Source organism: Nuphar pumila, chromosome 11 (genome assembly GCF_984573655.1).
Source record: "Nuphar pumila chromosome 11, dmNupPumi1.hap1.1, whole genome shotgun sequence".
NCBI lineage: Eukaryota > Viridiplantae > Streptophyta > Magnoliopsida > Nymphaeales > Nymphaeaceae > Nuphar > Nuphar pumila.
Window position 1 is genome coordinate 3,258,103 of NC_143259.1, and position 24,576 is coordinate 3,282,678.

A 24,576-nucleotide genomic window follows, 5' to 3' on the forward strand; every position below is an offset into this window, starting at 1 on the left:
TGGAGCCGCATCATTTGGGACAATTTCACAAATCTTGGGAAACTATTGGATTTTTTTTTAATATTGAAAAAATCATATATATATATAATATCTTCAAAATACCACCAATAATTGTTGCAACGGTTAGACATCCTACTGAGATGGATCTTAAAATGAGATATGAATTCACAATGTAATTGGATTCAAATTCATCAAACTGGACTTTCTTGAGTTTGATTCTTATTCGGACTGCAGCATTTTGTTTGATCTACATTATATGAAAAAAATGTTTTTTTCTTTTTATATTTACAAGGAGAAACCGCCCCCACCAGACTCTCTGATCCAAAATTATCATATGAATGTGGATCCAAATTCAATTCAAATCTTGATTTGAATATATTGTTTAGAACTCAGACCGAACAGCTGTGATCCTTCTCGTATCTTATTGTGTATCCAGTTTAAACTCTTCAAATCCGAATCCCTTGTACATGTGAAACCAGACTATAAGTAGGGCTGAACACCAAGCAGGGCCAGGTTTTGCGGACCCAGTCTGGCCCATCAAATTGAAAGACCCAGCCCGGTCCACCTCATGCTACATCCGTGCTCTTTGAAACGGGCAGGTGGTCTGTGGCCAGCTTTGGACTGGATCAACCCGTTGCTCACCCCTAGCTACATGTAAAATCATATCCGGCAACTAAGTAATGCATTGGGTTAGCCTGCCCGTAACGGGTTGGGTTCGGGCTGCAAAATGCAGATCAGGCTCGAATGAACTTGGGAATCGCGGTCTGATAAGCCTGATCCATTAACTGGATCACGCCTAAAGAACCCAACCCATGCTTGATTATAACTGACTCAGGCCAAATGTGGGTCAAGCCTGCCAAGCTCTAATTGGATCAGGCCAGGTCGACCAGATGGTCACATCTCTCTATCTCATTTACATGGAGAAACCACCTTCAGGATGTGCTGACTCTGCTTGTTGTACTTATGATTGTTGCCCTTATAATATAAAAAACGGATTGGTTTCGGTTCAGATTTACACCATATCAAATTCGACTAATTGGACTTTTTATAATTACGTTTGGACAGGGCATGTTTGGTAACGCCTCACGGGATTTGGTCTATCGTGCAAACGAGAGAACGAATTTCGTCCATATTGCAAACCCAAACAACGGAAAAAATGAGTGGTGAGAAACCAATTCTCAGTTGCCTCTAGAAATAAGACCTTTTTTTTCTTATGACGAGGAACCCTTGCTAAAGCGAGGAAAACCACAGGTGAGCCCTACAACCACCCTGCCTTATGTGGCCCACTTCTGAAAGCTATGGAAACACCTAATGTGAACAGGAGAGTTTGATCTGGGGTCTTTAATGTAGCGCAACCACCCCTCTTGGCTGCGTGGGCCACCCGTGGTGGTTTCTCTTTACATGAGAATCAAAATCACAAGGAGCCTCTTATTGTTCTCATTTTTATGACTATCAAATTTGATTTAGTCAAACCGGATATGAAATCATTCAAACTAAATTTGATGTCATTTACAACAATCCGATCCAATTGAAATTAGTTTTGGCAATGTCTTTTCAGTTCTACGATGTTGACATGTATTTGCATTTATTATTCATATAAAGCTATTGAAGTGAGTGCCATAACTTTCCTTTAAAAAACAAATGAATGCCATAACTTTTTTTTGAAAAAGCTTGTTGGCATAACTGCACCCGACAGCGATGGTATGTACCACACAAAGGCGTAGCTAGGGTGCTCCCAGTGCCTCCCGAAACAGTTAAAAAAGATATATATTTTTTTTAAAGCCCAGCCCTGATTTTATATGAAATAGATTTTTATTCATTTTTGTAGCCCAGCCCTGACGGCAGCAAATAGTTTAATTTGTCCATATGAAATAGATTTTTATTAATAATTATAGTCATTTTTTATTTTATCTCAAAAAATATATTTTCTTTTTTAACTGTTTCGGGACCCCACTATCGCACAAATAAATTTTTTTTTGCTACACCCCTGTTTGCCCCCCCCCCCCCTCACATAAATCCTAGCTACGCCCCCTGGTACCACAGGCAAAGCCAACCCAACTAGGTCTGTAAAAATAATAATAATAACTGCACACATACAGTAAAGGTAGGGGTGGCAAAATCTGACATGATCCGTCAACCCGCTTCTTAGTCGGGTTCGGGTTTGGCTTAAACGGGTTCGTGTCATAAATAGGTCGACCAATCTAACTCATTTATTAAACGGGTCGGGTTCGTGTTAGGGGTATGCCAACCTGCCAACTCGATTGACCCGTTTAATAAACGAATTAGGCGGACAGGTCAACCCGTTTACCCAAACCTGACCCGCCAACCCGTTTACCCGAACCCGACCCATTTACCCAACCCGACCAGTTTATTAAACATGTTAACTGTGTTGTGTCGGGTTACCCGTTTAATAAATGGGTTGGGTTCATGTTTGCTACAGCCAACCCGTTTAATAAATGAGTCGGGTTCGTGTTGAGGTATGCTGACCCACCAACCCGCCGACCTGACCTGACCCGACCCGCCAACCGGACCCGATTGCCACCCCTAAGTGAAGGGATGCTTGGTGCAAATTTTTTGAAAATTGTATCTACATTTCCCAACAAAAAACAAGGGGATGTATAGCAAAATAATTTTAACTTGTATTTAAATGTATTTTAGTTTTATTTGTTTATTTTGTGCAAGCCAAGAAAAAACCATCCTAACAGCGCTGTGGCGGGTCCTTGGTGGATAAAACCCCCAAGGTTTCTCCTTGCACAAAGTGGGACATGCACCTATACCTAATGACAATGGGTTTTAAATGTTGAGATTCTGTATTTGAAAACTTTTATTTATTAAGTAAATGTTCAATCAAGTTACCAACTGGGGGCCTGCTTGTTTGGTAGGAGCTGTTAGTGCACGTCACTATGTGATGGGATGTTGCAAGTTCAAAACCCAATGACATGTGTCTGCCTAACTAACCCCAGCTTGTCTTTAAAACAAAAGTTCAATCACGTTGGGATCCCGGGGGACTTCAAGGGTTTTTAGCCTGTGATTGGTGGAGTTGATGTGAGGGTGGTGGTGATGTTTATTTGGATTTAAAAAAAAAATCGCAATCAAATTAACATATAAACCAATTTTAATTTGATTTTTGCTATTTGATGATGAATCTGACCAGATTACAAACTAAGATGCATAATTTCTTATCAAATCTAGTTAAACAGAATCAAGTCAATCGGATACTTTACCCAAATCTATATTGTTGACATCTCTACATGCTTGAAAGCCTTCCACTAGAACTTAGCTAGTTGACCCGGTTCTGGTTGTCCAATGTTGTGTTACAAACATAATTTGAGGGGTTTTGATACAGTTTTGACTCTTAGTTACTTTTTATGATAAAAAAAAATGAATGGCAAAAGAAAATTCTAATAATTGAAAGAAAATGTGGTTTTGAACCAAAAAAAAATGATAGAACAGATGTACATGTGAGAAGGTTTTGAACCATGGGAACCCACACGGAAGAATTTTTTTTTACTTTTAAACGGCTATTTATCATGAAAAAATATGTGTTTTTATTTTTAAATAATTTCTACTAATATTTTTATATAAATTAATTTTTTTGATTTTTTAATTTATTTTTATTACTGAAATTTTGCCAAAAAATGCAAGATTTATGAAACAAATTCAATTTCTCGTGAGTTTTTTGAAAAATGAGATTTTGGCAAAAAAAAAAAAAAACTTATCGCTATGTGTGAAGATAAGAAGAGCATCGCTCAAATGCATAACTCCCATTCTAGGTGTCCCAAATGCATAAACTCCAATCTCAACTAGGAGTTCTCAAACCAAGCCAAACAAGACTTCCTATTACACTAGTAGGTTTACTCATGTCTAATATGCTAGGAGGCTCAAATTTCATGTTAATAAAAAAATATTATTTATACATTTAAAAATTTTGTTATCCTTTTATTTATTTTTAATTTGTTAAAATATAACACACCATAATATTTCTCAAGATTATTATTAGTATTTTTTTTAAGAATTTTATAACTCTCCAAACCAAACATGGCAGCCGAACACTACTCTAACACGGGTATCCGCAAGTAGGGATGATAGTGGATGGAGAAGAAACGGTGCCCCACCTCGCTGTAAACACCCCAAATTTTTTGTATGGATACACCCGTCTCTCCCTGATTGAACCGGGGATGAAAGAGGGAATAAAGGTTAAAATCAAAATATATGCGGGATGGAGGCGATGATGAACTTACCCTTTCTTTCACCCTGATCTGTTATCGTCTTGAATCCTCGCCTTGCCCCGTCCTATCCCCAATCTTTCCCTTAGAGATGACAGTGGACCTAAGAAAACAAGAGCATCAAGGGGTGGCAATCCGGTCGGGTTGGCAGGTTGACCCTGCGGGTTGGAGGGTTAGCACACCTCAACCCGAACCCAACCTGTTTAATAAACGGGTCGGCTGTGTCAAACACAAACTCAGCCAATTTATTAAACTGGTAACCTGACACGACCCGCCAACCCATTTAATAAACGGGTTGGGTCGGGTAAATGGGTTGGCGGGTCGAGTTGGCGGGCAGGTTGGGGTCGGGTAAGCGGGCAGGCATGTCGGGGTCGGGTAAACGGGTTGGTGGGCGGGTGGGCGTGTCAGATTCAGGTAAATGGGTTGACCCGCCCGCCTAACCCATTTATTAAACGGGTCAACCAGGTTGGCCGGTTGGTATACCCCTAACATGAACCTGACCCGTTTAATAAACGAGTTAGGCGGGTCAACCCATTTATTAAATTGGTTAGTTTAAGCCAAACCCGAACCCGTCTAAGAGGCGGGTTGGCAAGTCGTGTCAGGTTTTGCCACCCCCTAGCCTCACCTCGTTTGGACCAGGAATGGAGGTTAAAATCAAAACCTGTGCGAGAATAAAGGCGATAATAGAGGGTAAGATTTTAAGACGGAGCAGGAGTGAACATCTTGTCCGCTTCCCACCCACCCACCCCGGACCACAGCCATTCTTATCAACGAGTCCGCGAAATTTGACCAACGACTATTGGTCAAAAAGGAATGGCATTTACGTTACAATTTTCAATATGTAAGGGTACTTTAATAATCGAATATCACGCAGTTCACGTAAGCCAGATCTAGTAATCTGAGGTGGGGCCCGTGACGTTTTTGACCGCAGAACGAAAACGCCTTTTCGTCCGTCCGATCGAAACTACGCCTACGGCTCAGATTCGTTTAGAAGTCGTCCGCCGTTTCCCGGAAACTGTCTTTATTTTGGGATAAATTACAGAATGACTCCCAACGTTCCCTTTATTACATTCAGCTGATCTGCATTCTGTTTTTTTTTCATTTAAATGATAATAAAACCTAAGGTGAGGGTTCATCGTTAAAAAAAAAGATAATAAAACCTATGGGCCCAACGAGGGTTGGCATAGTGAGGTGGGGGTCTTGACCGCTGGATGGGATCAAGGTTCGATTCCCATGGGTGTCTCTTATCTGCACAAGCTGATGCCCAACATAGACCTAGGGAAGGGGATTGTTTTACGTTACCGGCAGGACAACTGTAGCCATGGCACACTAGCTAGCGTGACCAGCTATTTGTACTAGACGTGGTTTCTTCCAGTTATAAATAAAAGATAATAAAACCTATCGTTTTCTGTTTTTTTTAACCAAAAACAAATATAAAGGTAGTTTACTTTGTTTGATTGGCCAAGAGACAGAACCTACATAGTAGATATTGTTAACAATTTGAAGAAATTATTATGATTTTGTTCATGATATTTCCTAACGATGATATATTCTAAAAAATAATAATGATATATTCAAAATATCACTTATTTAAAAAAAAAACCGTGATAATTGTTTAAAAATGGTACTTATTTTGAGGATGTTTGGTTTTTTTGTGATATTAATAATTTTCAACTATTTTATATTTTCCATGATTTTTTTACATCCTAGGGCGTGTTTGATATGCACAAATGCCTGGGATTCATATTTCATGCAAAAGAGGGCTCAGGTGGGAAAGTTTTTTCCCATGAGGAAAGATGGGATGCAGGATTGATATGAAACAGAACTCTTTGTGAAGCAATTCATTTTTTTCTTGATTGGCATTCATTTTAGTCTAGGTAAGGAATGAGACCCATTTGTTATGAAAGAGGATCTCTTTTCTACAAGGGGTGGACCAAACATCAACATGAGAAATAGGGATGGCTGGGCCAAAGGGCGGAGGACAAGGTCTCCACCCCTGCCCCATCTCAAAATCCTGCCCTCCATCCCCACACAAATTTTGATTTTAACCTCCATCCTCAATCCAAACAGGACAAGGCGGGGCAGGGCAGGACCCCATTTCCTATTGTTCCATTGCCATCCCTAAAGAAGGATTGGGGACGGGGTGGAGTGGGGCAGGGCAAAAGAAAGCATAAGTCCATCCTCGCATGGGTTTTGATTTTAACCTCCATCCTCGGTCCAAACGGGGTGAGGCAGGGTGAGACCCTGTTTTCGCCCGTCCACTGGCATCCTTATGAGAAATAAATGACAAAGTCTATATAATAAATGCAAAAAACATATTTCCTATCTTAGAGGGTTCACACCTTCTTCTCTCATGGGCATAGTGACAAACATTAAAAACGAGAAAATCTCATTTTTTAAAAGCTCATAAGAATTTGAATTTTTTTCATAAATCTTGCATTTTTTGGTAAAAATCTTAGCAATGAAAAAATAAATATAAAATTTATTTTATAAGAAAATATTAATAAAAAATATTTAAAAATAAAAATATAATATCTTTTCATGATAAATAACTGTTTAAAATGTAAAAATCGCATTTAAATCACAGTATTTATGTTTACATAAATCTCAAAATATTTTGAAAAGCTTACAAGAAATTATTGTTTTAAACTTGCAGGCAATTTCTCACGATATTATCGTGAGATTTTCATAAATCTCATGATATTTGTCACTATGCTCATGGGAAAGCACTTTCCTTCCTAAGCATACCTTTCTAGGAAAAGATAATTTTTCTCAAGTAAGGGTGTAACAAACGCTCCCTTATAATTTTAATATTGCTTACACTAATATTTATTTTTGAAAAATTTTCTTAGAAAGTTGTTTGTATCGGAATCAGACCTGTATGATTTGGCCAACCATTCAAGTGAATCATTTTGAATGGAACAAAAATTAATTAAAAATTATTATGTATCAATCAGAATGTGACACGTGTTAAAGTTATTAAAATAATATTCATTTCTCTAATTTTAAGCTATTTTATATTTATTAAAAACAGCTAATTCAGGTCAGTATCATATCGATTTTCTGGGGATACGATAAGTATCGGCGGATTCAGGCCAATATGAACCGATACTGACAACACAAACATTTGTTTTTTATAAATTTACCAAGAGATCTTGCATCAGCTGGATACCAATATTTGTGAAATTGGTCAAGACAGCCTTTGAAACACAATCGAAAAAAAACAGCAGCTGAAATTAATAACCAACAATAGTCTAGCGGCTTCCTTGTTAATTACTTTTTTTTATATTTTTCGCAAATAAAAAATTCGGCGTATTGACGCTTCTCATAAAAGCAACACACGGCCTCCAAACCAAACCCTCTCTCGCTCCCTCTCTTCGGAAACATCAGAAACGAGAGGAGGAGCTTCAAACTCTAATCAAGAGGTAACGATCGATTCCGTTTATATTTTCCTCCATCTTCTCGTGTTATTCGATCGATATTTGTTAGTTGCATCTTGCGAAGAGAGATTTATGCATGTTAGATTCGAATCGTGCTTTCTTGTATTTTCCTTTTAGGGTTTGGGGTTTCGGGGATTAGGGTTTGTCGAGAAATCGAGAGATTGATTTGGATGAAATGGACAGCCGTTACGGTTTTGGATTCTCTTTTTCGTTTTTTCCCCTTTTGAGGGAAAGTTGGTGATGGGGGTTGGTGTTGCGAAACCCTAAATCTTTTGGGTTGTTGACACGATCTCCAATGGGAGGCGATACGGTGTTTAGTTGATCTACGTATGGTGGAATTGATTTTCTTTTTGTCCTTTTTTTCTTGTTCGTAAGCTTGTCTCTTTTGTAGAAATTCTCTACGAGTTCCTGTAGATTATAACGTTGTTGATTTTTGGCTTGGTGGTTGGGATTCCGAATTGGGGTTCTTTTGATGTTCGGTTGATGGAGAGATTCTATGGGAGGCGGGTTGAGAAAGAGATCCCTTGTTTTGTGGCTCTTATTTACGTTCGTGTGGTTTTGGTTCTTTGTTCCCAGAGTAGGTTGTTGATTTCTGTGACTGGTAGTTTTATGTTAACATGGGTGATCAAAATTTTAAGTGTTTAGCATGTTGGGCGCCGTTTACATTGAAGATGGGCGGAGAGGTTACTGTCCTTGGAATGAATATTAAGTATTTATTATCCTGGGTGCGGTTTATAGTTTGGAGGGGTGGTGAGACTGCAGTCTTTGGTATCATGCACCTTACAATTGGCACCATCCTGTTGTTGTTATGCCTTATTTTCCCTCTTTGTTTGTGGTTTTTGTCGGAGGTGCTTTTTATGACAAGTTTTAGGCTTATTGTTACTTATGTCCGAGCTGATGAATCATGTGTCATGCTTTCTCTGTCAATTTTTTTATTAATTAGATTGTTTAAGATATTTTATGTGTCTATTTTTAGGTGCTGCTGAAACTCCTGTCCGCTTAGTTTGGAGTGATTCTGTCGTTGGACGTCGTGTTATTGAAAATCTTCAATCATGTTTGGACGTGCACCAAAGAGGAGCGACAACACCAAATATTATGACATTCTTGGCGTTACCAAAAACGCATCTCAAGACGAGCTTAAGAAGGCCTACAGAAAGGCTGCTATAAAGAATCACCCGGATAAAGGTGGAGATCCTGAGAAGGTGAATCAATTAGTGGATGATGCATTTTCATGAGTGCTTAAACAGGAAAATATATGCCTTTTTCTCCCTTTAGGAAACTGTTGACATCTATTGACAGCTTTTTATTTAAGCTATTAATATTCGTTTTTGCTGGGTTCAGTTCAAAGAGTTAGCTCAGGCATATGAAGTTCTTAGTGATCCTGAGAAGAGGGAAATCTACGACCAGTACGGTGAAGATGCACTCAAAGAGGGGATGGGGGGAGGTGGTGCTTCCCATAGCCCCTTTGATATTTTTGAGTCATTCTTTGGTGGAGGCTTTGGTGGTGAGTTGTTTTATTTCCAGATATTTCCTACCCTTCATACTTTTCCTTGTTACTCATCTTGCATTTCTCAGGTGGTAGTTCAAGAGGAAGGAGGCAAAAACGTGGTGATGATGTTGTTCATACTTTGAAGGTCTCTCTTGAGGACTTGTACAATGGAACTTCTAAGAAGCTGTCCTTGTCAAGAAATGTGCTCTGTTCAAAATGTAAAGGGTATGCCTTTTAAACACATATCTCAGCTGTGTTCATAGTGTTGTCTGGGTTTCTGTATTAGCATGTTCTCCGATTGGGAAATCAATGTCTTGTTAAATAAATTAGATGCTCGAGAAATTACTACAGCGATCTCTGGAATTAGAACATTTCTTAATCAATGATTAATACAGTGACCTACAATATATATGATGTTTTAACTTTATATGAACATTTTGTCTTTATGTCAATTTTAGTTGAATAAATAAAGAGCTGCACGATGCACTCTTCTGAAATAACGGTAGGTTGCAAGGCTCTTAATGAGGAACTGCAATTAGTTTCTTAATGTTTTTTGGAATGACTGGGCGTTCCTGTAGCATCCTGTATCCACTAGAGCTTCCTGCAAAGATGATTCTGTAACCTGGTGGCATTGCTGTCTGATCAGCACGGATTGCACAATCTCCATGGCTGGCATTGCGTTCAAAGCCTAAATCGGCTTGAAGGCCAGGAGCTGGAAGTGGTTCATTTTATTGTATTGGGTGGAACCATCTCCAATGGTTTCTAGCTTTCTTGGCATTGGAAAATGCCAGAATAAAGACATCCTGTATGCCTACCTATATTCAATCTTTATTCTCCAGGTACTCCATTTCGACTCCTGTTCTAATTCTCTTATTTAGTGATCATAGGAATCTTCATAAAAGTGACTACTCCCATATCCACAGCCATTTCCATGTGACAGTTATTCTAATGGAACCTCACTTTCAGTTTATTGTAGCTTGATTTTAGATTTATGTGTGTATTTGTGTGATATCAACTGTGTGAATAGATATTCCATTTTCAAGAGAAAACACTACTATATTTGTGCAAAAAGTCTATTTTTCTCTTTTGGGCAATGCCCAACCAAAGGAAGGTACATCTACAAACCGTCCAAATCGCTTTTGAAAATCAATTTGAGTGTTTTTTGGCAAATGCGACTGTACGGATGCAATCTCCATGGTCAAAAACCTAAGAACTAGTTCTTGTAGCAATTTTCTTCGATGTTTACATACTACATAGGTTTTTATACAACAACAACAACAACTACACCTTCATCCCAAAACAATTGGGACATAGGTTTTTATAATGTGCTAAAATCAATGGTTTGAAAGTTTTGAAGTTTCCTAGATCGTAAAAATCTAATCTATACATACAAAAGATTTGCAATAAGAGTAAGTTCTTAGGTTTTTTTATCATGAATATCACATCTGTACAGTTAGAATTGCCAATAAGTGCTTTCAAATATGATTTTTTAAAAGTGTTTGGTTGGTTTGTACCTTTCTTTGGTTGGACGGTCCCCCTTCCTACCAAGGTAAACATTACAAATGTGTTTTATGCATGGATGTCAATCCCTTTCCTCCGCTCTCTCTGTTGGTGTTGCATTGCTGTGATAATCTTGAATCATCATTGGGTTAAATAACTTTGTGTGCATGCATGCATGTGTGAGTTTGAGCATGCACAAATGTTTTTATAGTTGTCTTGTCATAGAGATAGTTTTTTCTTCTTGTATTATTTAATACTGCGTAGTCAGTAATGTAAACTAAATGATGTTTTACATGGGCACTTCCGAGTTTTCCCCTACTCTCTGACCCGAACCCTCATGCTTCTGGTTACTCTGAAAAAATACTGGGGGTTTGAATTTTTCTTGTTAATTATTTGGTATTTCTAAAGTGCTTTTTGGGTGGTTGGCTTTCACTTTTAAGGCACTGTGCTACCTTGATAGGTTTCATTATTTTGCTTACCGCTTTGTGCAATTGCATCAGTTATAGAAATGGCTTATCACTTACTATAATTTTCTGTAATATGTCTCTTCAGTAAAGGTTCAAAGAGTGGCGCATCTGGGAAATGTTCATTATGCCAGGGCTCTGGAATGAAGGTCTCTATTAGACAGCTTGGACCAGGCATGATCCAGCAGATGCAGCATGTTTGTCCTGACTGCAGAGGCTCAGGTATGTGTCTAGGCCACTGCTTCTAATCATGGTTCTCCCTTTGTGTGTGATCATGTTTTGACCATTGAATCCTTGCTGTAGGCGAAGTTATAAGTGAGAAAGACAGATGTGGACAATGCAAAGGAGAGAAAGTTGTTCAGGAGAAGAAAGTGCTGGACGTGCATGTTGATAAAGGAATGCAACATGGTCAGAAGATTGCATTTCAGGGTGAAGCTGATGAAGCTGTAAGTCCTGTTTTTTTATTGTGCTCAAACTTTTCCATGAACAATTTTTGCTTTGCGTGTGATTTTTTCTTCTGGTGTTTGAAGAACCGATCTCCCGAGCTGGTGGAACCTTGGTCTTATATGTTGCCTTCAAATATAATTGTCACAGACTCACCTGCTAGTCCGGGAAAAAAAATTGAACAAGGGGAACATTTTTTGAAATTTGTCTACCTTAATGTTCTTCCTCACTTTCTGTTTGGGTACATGACAATGTGACATCAATAAAAACATCCATACAACACATTAATATATAATTATATATATGCACGTTCTATTTTATGTATGTATGTCATCTATTGTAAGACAACTTTGGACAGTTGCTTAGAAAGTCTTTTTGAGCAGTGCTATATCTGCCTCTATGTAAAGAAAAAACAATTATTCTGACATCTTTAACTGCAAGTAGCATGTTTTTTATGCGATATTGTAGAAATGCAAGTATGATGGATAAGTAATGGTTAGACCCATTAATAATAAGTCAGTAATGACATTTTAAAGAACATACATTTTTTCGTAGTTATGCTGTGTAATTGTACCTGCTTGTTTGAATATTTTAAAATTTTACATCCTTCCAGGCTTTTGTAACAATCTGAGTATCAGATGTGTCATACTAGACACTAGGCAATATACCTGCTTGTTTGAACATTTTAAATTTTACATCCTTCCATGCTTTTGTAAGAACCTGAGTATCAGATGTGCCATACTAGGCACTAGGTAATGTTGAGCTGCTTTTCATATCTATTACTACGAGGGGTTGCTGCGCCCATGGAATGATCATGTCATTTTGTGTATCTCCAGGCAATATTGAGCTGCTTTACTTGTTTTGTTTTATCTGGGCCATATTACAAGGCCATCTTTTTAGTCTTAAAATGTGTTTTTGCAAATTTCATTCTAACTTTTGTCATTATAGCATGGTCAGCAATCTTGTCCTTGGCAATTTCTCGGTGAGGTTTCTCTTGGGAATTTTGTTCAAAAAGTGATTCTGTTGGGAAAATCCTGAAACTTTTAAAAACTGAAAAAATGTAAAGAATAATGAAAAAGAAAACAAATAATAGCTTTTGTATTTTTTAAGGAAAATATAAAATAGGTTGGAAGAGTTGTTAATTATAAAAAGAAGAAAAAATAATATGTATACTTCATATTCATATATATAAAATTAAGACACTTTTTTCAAAAAGCTCACAGAAATATCATGATAACATCACAATATTTTAAGTTCTGGTGATATTTTCACATATTGTGGCTGTTGCAAAAAAAGTACTGTGATATTTTCAAAATGTGACATTGGTGACAATGCAGTATGCTAATGTTAATATGTATACCACTTCAAAACACAAAATGCATAGGATCCTCGAGCTTGCATAATGTTTGTCCATGGAATCGCCCATGTTTTTTGGTGCATTTCTCTGTGATTTCTGCTCCCTGATGGCAAAGACTGAGCTAGCTAGGGCAAACGAAAACGAACAATAACTAAACTAATATCTTCTCATAAAAAATTTAAACTAATATCTTCAAAACACAAAATGCATAGGCTCCTCGAGCTTGCATAATGTTTGTCCATATCACCCATGTTTTTGGGTGCATTTTTCTGTGATTGCTGCTCCCTTAAGTCCAAGACTGAGCTACCTAGGGCAAACTAAAACAAAAAATAACTAAACTAATATCTTGTCATAGAAAAAACTAAACTAATAGCTCAAAATAGCAATTGTAGCTGCCTACCACTTTTTTGGTCTACCGCCAGCATACTGCAAGTGAAAGGGTGTTTTGGGGTTGTTTTTGCAAATCTGACCCTGTAGATGTGTTACAGTATGGCCGATTTGCTAGGAAATGACACTTGGGTCATGTTTTTCGGTAAAAAACATGATTTTTAAGCCTTGAATATTTATGAAAATCTTAGACTGTTGATTTTTAAACTTTATAAAAATCTATCTGCGTGGCGATCCAAGAGTTGATTCCTATAAAATAAAGCATGTAGAACACATCTGTTTGATCAGATTTAAGGAAAATATGGAAAAACTCTTCAAAAGCCTGGTACGCTAACGGTAGGCCAGAAAAGTGGTAGGCAAGTAACCTCCCCCTCTCCCTCTCCCTCTCTCTCTCTGTGCGCAGCAAAATCACAATGTTTTCAACATCACCGATATTTGTACCTATGAGTTTTGTAAATGGCTGGTAAGTTGGTGGCTTCTTGTGATTCACTCTTTGCTCAAAATGATTCACAGTCTGAAATTTGAATGAGAAGTAATATGAACAAATGCTGGTATGATTGTAACAACATGCACAAATTTTCCTTGCTGGCAACTGTCTTGCTTTTGGCTGCCGTAGTGCTTTAATATCTTGTTCTTTACTGCCTGCAGCCTGACACAGTTACTGGAGACATTGTATTTGTCTTACAACTGAAGGAGCATCCAAAGTTCAAACGAAAATCTGATGATCTCTTCGTGGAACACACACTCAGCTTGACAGAGGCCCTGTGTGGTTTTCAATTTGCTCTCACACATCTTGATGGCAGGCAATTGCTCATTAAATCAAACCCAGGAGAGATTGTCAAGCCTGGTAAGAATTCTATTTATCAAGTCTTGCCATGCTTCAGCCAAGTGCTTATGATTGCGTGTTGATGTGTTGGTTCAGAAGCTGGAGCAACCATCTTGTGACTTGAATTCAAGTTTGATCAACTAAGGTCATTTATTATAATTACATCATATGAGTGAGTGTGACATCATTGGTGAGAAAATTCAGCCAGCTTTCTGATGGTGGAGAACTGCCGAAATGGAGGGGTTGGTCAAAGAGAATAAGCTTCCTTTTTAACCAGCATTTCGGTATGAAAGTGGGTCACACCTCCGTAAGGAACGAGTTTCCCACCACATTTTCTCACCGTGGGGCCCTTAATGAACACAAAGAGTTTTCAATGGGCCTACTGATTTTATGAGTTCTTCCTGAATATCAAATAAATGAAACACAAATGTTTTCTTATGAAAATTCTCATATGCTTCTATCATCATATGAAACACAAATCACATTGGGATATTATTTCTATTTATCATGTCTGAAACAAATGCCCCCTACACAAGAATTCCATGATTGGACAAATAATGGTACTTCAAAGGGTAAATTACAAAAAGGCGGCAAGGTTATCGGCTTCTTAGAAAAACCTGCCAATTTTTTTGGTTATTACATGCAACTGCTTGAATTTTTCATCTTTTTCACAAAGGCTTGCATGGTCCAAAAATCAATTGGTTGAGCATGGTTTAGTAAAATATAATTTCTAGAATACCCTTAACATCTTGTCCATTAACAAAAAGAGATATAAAATTTGATTATTCTATCATTGAGCTGATGCGGCACTGGTTTTCTGTTAATGAAAAATAATTTTATGCATTTTGCAACTGTTTTAAATGCCCTAAGAAACCACAGGTGGTTGAACACAATTACCTAAAAGTTGGGTAGGTTTCTGTAAATAGGTGTCAGGTGATAGGTTCACCGTGTAACGTTGTACAAAATTCACACGCTATTTCAAAGTTCACTCCCATTGGCAATAGCCCGTTGCATTTGTCTTACCTAGGAATTTTCATGAGTTATAATTTGTACACATGGAATAAATTTTTCTAGCACTTGTCATTTATAATATCTGGTAATTTCTAGTTGTTATTTGTTTGCTTAGAGATTGCTACAGCTAGAATCACAAGTTTACCTGTTTCATTTGGTTATAAATATCTTACCTGTTTCGATTTTTATCATATTATGTTGCATTTGTCTTTAACTAGGCAGTTTCATGAGTTATTCAATGAGTATTTGTACACATGGAATAAATTTTTTTAGTGCTTGTTAAAATCTCGATTTATTACTAGTTATAGAGATTGCTACAGCTAGAATCACAAGTTTACCTGTTTCGTTTGGCTTTACATATCTATTTGTACTATTTTGTCATATTATTTGTAGGCCAATCCAAGGCTATCAATGATGAGGGAATGCCACACCACCAAAGGCCATTCATGAAGGGTCGGTTATACATCCACTTCAATGTCGACTTCCCAGATTCTCTTTCAGCTGACCAATGCCGGTCTCTGGAGACAATTCTACCACCAAGGCCAAGCAACCACCTTTCGGATATGGAGTTGGACGAGTGTGAGGAGACCACATTGCTTGATGTCAACATTGAGGATGAGATGAGAAGAAAACAGCAGCAACAGCAAGAAGCATATGATGAGGATGAGGAGTCATCTGCTCCGCGTGTGCAATGCGCACAGCAGTGATTTCAGTTATTGCTTACCTTGTGATTGGGGTAATATTTGCTTCTCGGATTTTTTGGACTCATTATTTCTATTCAGTGTATGATGTAGGGAGTACTTAATTTCTTCAGTTTTATCTTCCTTTTTCTCCCTATCTCACTTTGATAATTTCTTCAGTTTTATCTTCCTTTTTCTCCTTGTCTCACTTTGATTGTGATTTTGGAGTCTCTATTCCCTTGGAATATGAATGACATCCTGACATTCAGTTTCGTTCTATCAAGTATCCGATTGTTGCTCTTATTTATTTTCCTATCAGATAGGCTGCTGATATATGTATTAGTTTTGGAAATACGCTGGAAAAACTTGAAAAGATTCTTGGAAGTAGCCTTTGTACAGCAAATGTGGCTGCTGTTGTGTATCCACCCACCACCACCACCACCACCACCACCACGCATCTTCACACCACACACACACACACACACACAAGCATGTATCCAATGTTAAAACAAAAATTTGTTTGGCGCTAATGGTTCTATAAAGTCGTTCTATGTTTATTGACATGATTGTTTTTGTATGCAATACCTGAAAGCTTTATTCATAAATATAATTTGTATGTGAAAATGTTGTTTTGCTTCTCTTTCCGCATTAGTGAGCTATTGGGTTGTTGAGTTTGTGATTTGGTGGTCCCAATAATTATGGGAAAGTACAAAGGACTTTGAAATGAGACGCTGTATGTGATACATGATTTGACGTTGGCATGAGTTAGCATATGTTTGAAAGATCTTATATATGTAATACATAATACATAGTTTGACATTTTTGAGTGCTTATTTGTTGAGGTCTTTTGAGTGGCAATGAATTAACACAGCATGTGTTTCAGTTTTCTGTAGTAAGCCCTGTCGATTAAGAACCAAGGAAGCATTTTCCTTTACAAATACTGTCAATACTGTTTTTAAGCTGATACCAGAGAGAGAGAGAGAGAGAGAGAGAGAGAGTACATTCCTGGCTATCCTTGGATTAGTTTTAAGTTGTGATTACAACAAAACGGGAGTTCAGTTGAATCTCAAAGTCGCTACAAAATATCATCCTGTCATTCGCCGTTACGTGATCCAATATTGTCTGTTGTTTTTGGAACGATGGAAATGTTTCTGGTTTCTTACTTGCAGTGTACATGTATCCTACATGACTAGATAAGTTAACTATCTAGTTTTTCGAAAGGCATTTTTCACCAGTTGTACGATACGGATCAGTTCAGAGTTACCTTTCATGCTGATGAATGGCCATGGTGTTTGCCTAAGTCTCAGCTATCCATTCTTTTGATGGTAGAGCTCATCACAAGGATTTACCAAATTCATGTTGAACTCGATTGGGATCTTCAACTAGAACTATTGTTTACGGATTGGTTCCCAAACTGTGTATCATAATCTACAATCTTACACCGATGGTTGTGGCTAAATGCTTAATCATTGATGGTTTACAGCAATTTTTTCTTTCGACAAATGCTTATGAAAACAATTAAGCTTCAAATACGTGGTGCACCATGCAAAAGACAGGGATGTTCGGTTCATGAGCAAAGTTGTTGTGGCATAGCTGTTCGGCTTTTTACCAAAAATTTGTTTTCTTGAATAGTCTCTGCAATTTCAGCGTTTGATTCTTTGAATTCAAAGCAAAGCAATTCAACAAGTTAGCAAGTGCATGGTAATTATCAATAAGATAAATAGGTGCAGTTACCAATAAGATGAACAAATGCAGCAAGAGCTTTTTATGAGATTATGATATGAAATGTGCACACACAATAGCAGGGGAGTTTCATAAATTTACCAAGCAACTGGTATTAGATTAAAAAAGAAATATGGCCACAATTACAACGTAAATTTGAAAAATTTATTTATCCATTGGGTATGCTATGATCTTGTGCAATCAACAATTTGGTAAATAGTTGTCGGAAACCCTTCCCCCAGCCCCCCCGAAACGTGGGCAGGTGGAGAGCTCACAAACCCTTTCCCCAGCCCTACCGCCCTTTCCTCTTCTCTACCAATTGTGGGAAAGGGGTCTCTTTCAACTGAGTGCTGACTGGCAGCACCCACCACCCTGGCACCGGACTACAGCCAAACCCTCTCGCAACCACCCGCCTCTCACCCCACCCAACCTCCAAACGACCAGAAACCAATTGGTGGGTCAATGCTGACAGCCACCGGTTGTTGCCAGCATTCCTTGGCCGGCGACAACCATGGCCATCAGCGGTTATGCCCGTTGGAGGCTGGTAGAGTGAGGTTTCAAAACCCTAATTCCACCTTTCCCTGCCCCCTTCCCCATCGCTCCATCCTGGGTGGGAACCGATTTAATACAAAACCGATTCTCACCACTCGGTTCTCTTCCTGTTTCGTCACCCCATACTGGTTCATATGCCCTGCAACCGGTTCTCAACTTGTCAGTTATGAGTAACCAAACTCATCAAACAATGGCACAAGTAACACCAAACTTTATTTAAACCATTCATATTCTATCCAAACCCATTCCACTACCTATCTAAGCTTCAACTGAATCCATGATCCAAAATTAATCCAAACCTTAACCCCACCAAATCTATATCCAAATCAAGATCGAACCCAAACTTTTACATATCACAAGATTTAATCTTACCAAGAACACAAGCAAATAATCGATTCTGATGCATGCCACTATTGAAGATATAATAACGAAGATTGCCTAAATATGATCCAATGCCTCTTCCTTTTTCAAGGCTCCAAGTTTGTATAAGAATACACGCAGACATTTCATATACTAAAAACTCAGATTCAGAAAATCACAAAAAAGTGAATTGTTGAGTACATCGAAGGACTTACATTTTATATATAAAACAAAAATGAGAAGCATCACAACCACTTTTCTTGAACAAAGTCTTTAGCATGCCTTAGACATTGATAAGAAAATAAATATAAAAAAAGAAAAAACTTTTGGATAACCCTAAGCCTACCCAAACCCAAGTAGATGAAACTCAATCCAAATATCCCTCTTTTAGAATACATATGAGACCTTTCTCATGACTCAAATGCAATTTAAAAATATTTGGATCGAAACTCATCTTGAATCCAAATCTCTTATACTTTCTGAAATCACCTTTGACCTTCGTATCTTCATCCTTGAAAACCTTAAAATTGTCGTAACCCTGAGCTTGATAAATCCAATCTCAAAACCTTTTCATGTTCAATTTTTTAACTAAATTCAAACCCGTCCCAAACCCATATTGTCTAACCCAAGCCTGCTCCAAACTTTCAACTTATTTGGACGGACTCAAATTCCTTTAAAGTGGATCCATATTTATTCTCAACCAATCACTCCAGATCTATTTGACCCATTTTACTTTAAAAGAATCTCAAATGACTTTGGTTAGTTTAAAAACATGTTGAAGTTGCTTGGTTTGTTCAATCTAGAGAGCAACATCGAGATTTGGTTTCATATTGTGGATCTAAAACTCATAAGGTGAAATGAAATTAGAAAAAGCACACGCATGATTCAAACTTGAGAGAAAGTCTTTTTCAACCCGAGAGAATAATGCAGAAGCAAAATAGAAGACTCGGGTCCATAAAAGATGTCTTTGGATCTATTTTTATATTTGAATTTTGCCTAGTTTGTATTTGGATATTGGGTTCAAATGTTTAGATCCATTTTCAATAAGAAGTTAAATAGATTTAAGAAACCGTCTTAGATAGGCTTTATCAAAATTTGAAGTTGCATTTATCAATATCAGAAAATTTTCATCTATAAGTAGAGGAAAAATCTAGGGGTTTACTATGATGAACAAAGAGGAAAGCAAAGTTTCACTATGATGAACAAAGAGGAGATACCGAGCTCTACATGGCTCTCCCTTAAAACCCTTGAGGGAACCTGATACACCAATATATCAAAATGGGTCATGGAGCGAAGCAGGTTCAGAATGCAAGGCACAGGCAACATTTTGCTTTCATCTAGCCGTCCATTCCAGACTCTCTAGATGCCATACATCTGAATCATGAATAACTCTAAAAAAAAAATTTGGGAGCCCCGTCTAAAATACAAGTAAAGCAACCATAGTCACCCATCTGAACCGTGAATAGCTCTGAAAATAAAGTTTGTGAGCCCCGTTTAAAATACAAGTAAAGCAACCATAGTGTTGGATGTCATTCATCGCAAGGATGAAGGGCGCCCTAGTGACTACTGAGTAGTGACCCTATACAGTCTTTTTTCAAAATTTCCGGTTCCTCATAGCTTTTACAATATAGAATGCCTGAGTTTTCTTTACTGCTACCTGTACCAAACACTCAGTCTTCATAAGATAAATTCCTGAGTACCCCAGCTCAACCCGCATAGGCTGGACAACGACCCACCTAAGAAGCTCGCTAAACTCACCAGGTCTATTGTGCTTTCATTCTTACCTGAACCCAGTTAAAACATTTGCATATATATAAAATATAAAGGAGGAGGGTTGCGGTAGGCCAGTGACAACCAGCGTAAAAAAACTTAGTGAACATGAACCAATATGAGAATTTCATTGGGGCGTTCCCTACTGAGCGACGCGCTGTACTCTATAGGACTGAAGGCAGTGATAAATGGGCAAGGGTTGCTAGGTCGTCGCCCGGAAGCAATGCGTCACACGGGCGCCCGGGTATGGTGTCAAATAGGCAAGGGTTCCCTCATTTTGTTGGATGGGCGGGGGTAAAGAAGTTAGTCCAAGACCATAAAATTAGGTTAGCCACTTGGAACATAGGGTCTTTAACTGCTAAGTTGGTAGAGTTAGTAGATGTTATGTGTAGGAGAATGATATTTTATGTTTACAAGAGACCAAATGGGTAGGTAAGAAGGCAAAAATGATAGAACCTCGAGAATATAAGATTTGGTATACAGGAATAAATAGAAATAGGAATGAAGTAGGGATTGTTATGAGTCGTGAGTTTATAGATAATGTAGTTGAGGTCCGTAAGAAGGGTGATAGGATTTTACTTATTAAATTAATATTAAGTACATATATTATTAATATTATTAGTGTTTATGCACCTCAAGTAGGTTTAGATGATTCCATTAAGCATCAATTTTGAGAAGATTTAGATAGTACAAGGGATATCTTATGGTAAAAAGCTTTTCATCGACGGTAACCTTAATGGACCTGTAGGCATTAGTAGGGATGAATTTGAGAGTATCCATGGAGGCTATGGTATAGGAGAAAGAAACAAAAGTGGAGAAAGGATTTTAGATTTTGGTTTGTCCTATGATATGATCTTAGCAAACACTTGGTTTAAGAAGAGAGACTCTCACCTAGTAACATTTAAAAGTGAGGTTAATACGAGTCAGATAGATTTTGTCCTACTTAAAAAGAGAGATAGGAGTTGTTGCATCGATCGTAAGGTTATACCGAGAGAAAGTGTAGCTACACAACATAGTGTCTTAATTTTAGATCTTAGAATTAGACAATGTCGCAAAAGGGATAGACATAAGATAGATCCTAGAATTAAGTGCTGGGCACTGAAAGGAGCTAAACAAAGAATGTTTGTAGAGCAGGTTGTTAAAGAAGTTGATTGGTGTCTCGAGAAGGATTCATAATCAATGTAGAATAAGATAGCGGGTGGCATGATAAATGTGGCTAAGAAGGTATTTGGTGAGTCTAAAGGCGGTGCACCGCTATGTAAGGATACATCATGGTGGAACGAGGATGTCAAATTAACTATTAAGGTTAAAAGAGAGTGTTATAAAAATCTAAGTAAGAGTCGTGATAATGAGAATTTGGAGAAGTATATGATAACAAAGAAGGAAGCTAAAAAAGTAGTTCAAAACGCGAGGGATAAGGTATATAAAGAGGTTTATGACAAGTTGGATACCAAAGAGGGCGAGAAGGATATTTATAGACTTGCAAAGATGAGAGATAGAAAATCGAGGGATCTGGGTATGATTAGATGTATCAAAGATAAAACACAAAGGGTTTTAGTCAAAGATGAAGAGATTAAGGAGAGATGAAAAGATTATTTTGATAAGCTATTTAATGGAAGTCATGCCCAGGATCTTGGAGACTTGTCCATTCCTTTTCATGAGATGAATCGTGACTTTATGCGTAAGATTCAAAAGAAAGAAATTGCAAAGGCTTTGAAGAAAATGAAATCAAGAAGGGCAGTTGGCCCAGATAGTATACCTATCGAGGCTTGAAAATGCTTGAGAGAGAAAGGTTTAGTATGGTTGACAAATATTTTTAACAAGATTTCGTAGACAAATAAGATGTCTAATGATTAGAGGAAGAGTACTTTGGTGCCTCTATATAAGAATAAGGGTGATATAAAAGATTGCACAAACTATTGTGGTATAAAACTCATGAGTCATACTATGAAACTTTGGGAGAGGATGATTGAGTCTAGGTTGAGGAAGATTGTCATGATATCGAAAAATCAATTTGGTTTTATGCCTAAAAGATCAACTATGGAAGCTATACATTTTCTTAGACAACTTATTGAGAGAAATAGAGAGAGGAACAAAGATTTGCATATGATTTTTATTGATTTGGAGAAGCCATACGATAGAGTATCTAGGGACATTCTCTGGTGGAATATGATGAAGAAATGTGTTTCTCTTAAGTACATTAGTATAATTAAGGATATGTATGAAAGAGTAGTAACCAATGTCCGCACTTGTGGAGGGGTGACAACCAATTTTCCTATAACGGTTGGGTTACATCAAGGATCTGCTTTAAGCCCTTTCCTATTTGCTATAGTGATGAATGAGCTTACGAGATCAATTCAAGAAAATGTACCATGATGTATGTTGTTTGCTGATGATATTGTTTTGATTGATAAGTCTAGAGCTAGGGTTAATGCTAAGTTAGAATTATGGAGACAAACATTGGAAGCAAGAGGTTTTAAGTTGAGTAAGAGTAAGACAAAATATATGAAATGTTGGTTTAGTAAGCAACGAAGTAGTGATGGGAGTGCAGTGAAGCTTGGTGAACAAGAAATACCAGTGGATGATTGTTTCAAATATTTGGGATATATTATTCAAAAGTATGGAGAAATTGATGGGGATGTAAATCATAGGATAAAGGTTGGGTGGATGAAATGAAAAAGTGCAACTGGAGTGTTGTGCGATCGTAGAATGCCATTTCGGTTGAAGGAAAAGTTCTATAGGATGACTATTAGTCCTGCTTTACTATATGGTACGGAATGTTGGGCTGCCGAGAGACATTATATTCAAAAAATGAGTGTAGCTAAGATGTGTATGCTTAGATGGATGTGTGTAAATATAATAAAAGATAAGATTCAGAACGAGAAGATACGTAAGAAGGTAGGCGTTGCACCCATTGAAAATAAGATGAGAGAGAATCGTTTATGGTGGTTTAGACATATTCAGCGAAGGCCTAATGATGCTCGAGTTAGAAGGATGGAGACATGGGGGGGTTGGGGTGTCTCCTACCCCTGTATATATGGGTTAATGTTTGCTACCCTCGTAAGGGACCCTATACTAAAAACCTATAATATTTCTAAATTTTAATGCTTTTTATGCGTGTGAGCCTCCAAATGTAATCTATATGTTTGGGTTAGTAGAATTTGGTGTTGACCCTCATAAAAGCATATTTTTACGATACAAAAATGATCCAAGAGTCGATTCCTAGTATTTCGACCATGGGGTTAGAATCGGTCAAAGCAGCCTCTCAGGGTTCCGGTTCCAACCAGGGATTTCTTTACCCACGAGGGTACCAAATACTTTCCACACACACAGTGATGAGTAACTACCATGCATTGGTTTTTTCCTTAATCCAAACTTATAGATACATGTGTTGTTACTTATTCACTAAAAACTATGCTTTAGATTGAACCAATTTGATGAAAAACCTTGATTTCTAATTTAAAGTTTTGGTGAAACATGAGTCATCCATCTTCAATCTAGGATGACTAGCGAGATAAGACTGATTAAAAGTTACTCATTACAATATATATATATATATATATATATATATATATATATATAATGAGTTAAGATTTTCTACAGTCATTTTGTATGTGCAAATGAACTAGCAAATGGGGTGGAACCCCTCGTTTGTTTTTTTCTTTTTTTTCCTGGCATCTAACACCATATAGGTAAGCTACATGTTTTGTTTAGTGAGAACTGACTTTTGGATAGTTAGAATCCAACTTATATACAGTTTTTTCTGGTGATCCAAAAATCAATGGCTATGAAGGTATCAAAATTTCTCAACTCATAAAAACACGTTTTCGTTGAAAAAGCATGTTCCAATACTCAATTCCTATTAAATCTAGCATGCTGAACACAGCTATGAGGTTGTCAAAACAACCTCACATCTTGAGATTCAAACTAGAGTGTAGGTAGAAGCGATTGTATCAAATATATATATATATATATATATATATATATATATATATATATATATATAGAGAGAGAGAGAGAGAGAGAGAGAGAGAGAGAGAGACTACTTATTTGACCTGAGGTTGCCGACCAAATGAAGGGTCATTAAAATTCACAACCTGCTGATGAGTCACAATGTCCAAGTGGATCATGGTAGTTAGTAAGACATCTGCCACTATTACATGGAGCCCAGCGGGATGCAAAATGGTTCGATTTTGCACCTCTGGCCTGGCACCATTGTATTGTGCTTCCTCATCAAAACGGCCCGAGTCACTCAAGTAGTGATTAGATGTTGAAAAAAGCCTTTCTTATGACTCCATAATTGACAAGTGCTCTGTCAATGCCTTGTACCTTGGCCAACTTTATTTGG

At 37.5% G+C, this 24,576-nt stretch overlaps 1 protein-coding gene across 1 annotated transcript; it reads left to right on the forward strand.

Moving 5' to 3' along the window:
* Window positions 1-7,553: 7,553 nt before the first annotated feature.
* LOC149821650 (dnaJ protein homolog) lies at window positions 7,554-16,127 on the forward strand. The gene is made up of 8 exons (XM_089980861.1): window positions 7,554-7,651; window positions 8,643-8,868; window positions 9,008-9,170; window positions 9,242-9,380; window positions 11,208-11,341; window positions 11,423-11,565; window positions 13,956-14,154; window positions 15,538-16,127. The coding sequence occupies exons 2-8, from the start codon at window positions 8,719-8,721 to the stop codon at window positions 15,849-15,851; spliced, it is 1,242 nt and encodes a 413-aa protein (XP_089836987.1). The 5' UTR covers window positions 7,554-7,651; window positions 8,643-8,718; the 3' UTR covers window positions 15,852-16,127.
* Window positions 16,128-24,576: the final 8,449 nt, after the last annotated feature.

Coding starts and splice junctions, on each gene's coding strand:
- LOC149821650 (XM_089980861.1), top strand. CDS start 8,719: ATGTTTGGACGTGCACCAAAGAGGAGCGACAACACCAAATATTATGAC. Junction 9,171..9,241: donor CTTTGGTGGAGGCTTTGGTG/GTGAGTTGTTTT, acceptor TGCATTTCTCAG/GTGGTAGTTCAAGAGGAAGG. Junction 11,342..11,422: donor TCCTGACTGCAGAGGCTCAG/GTATGTGTCTAG, acceptor TCCTTGCTGTAG/GCGAAGTTATAAGTGAGAAA.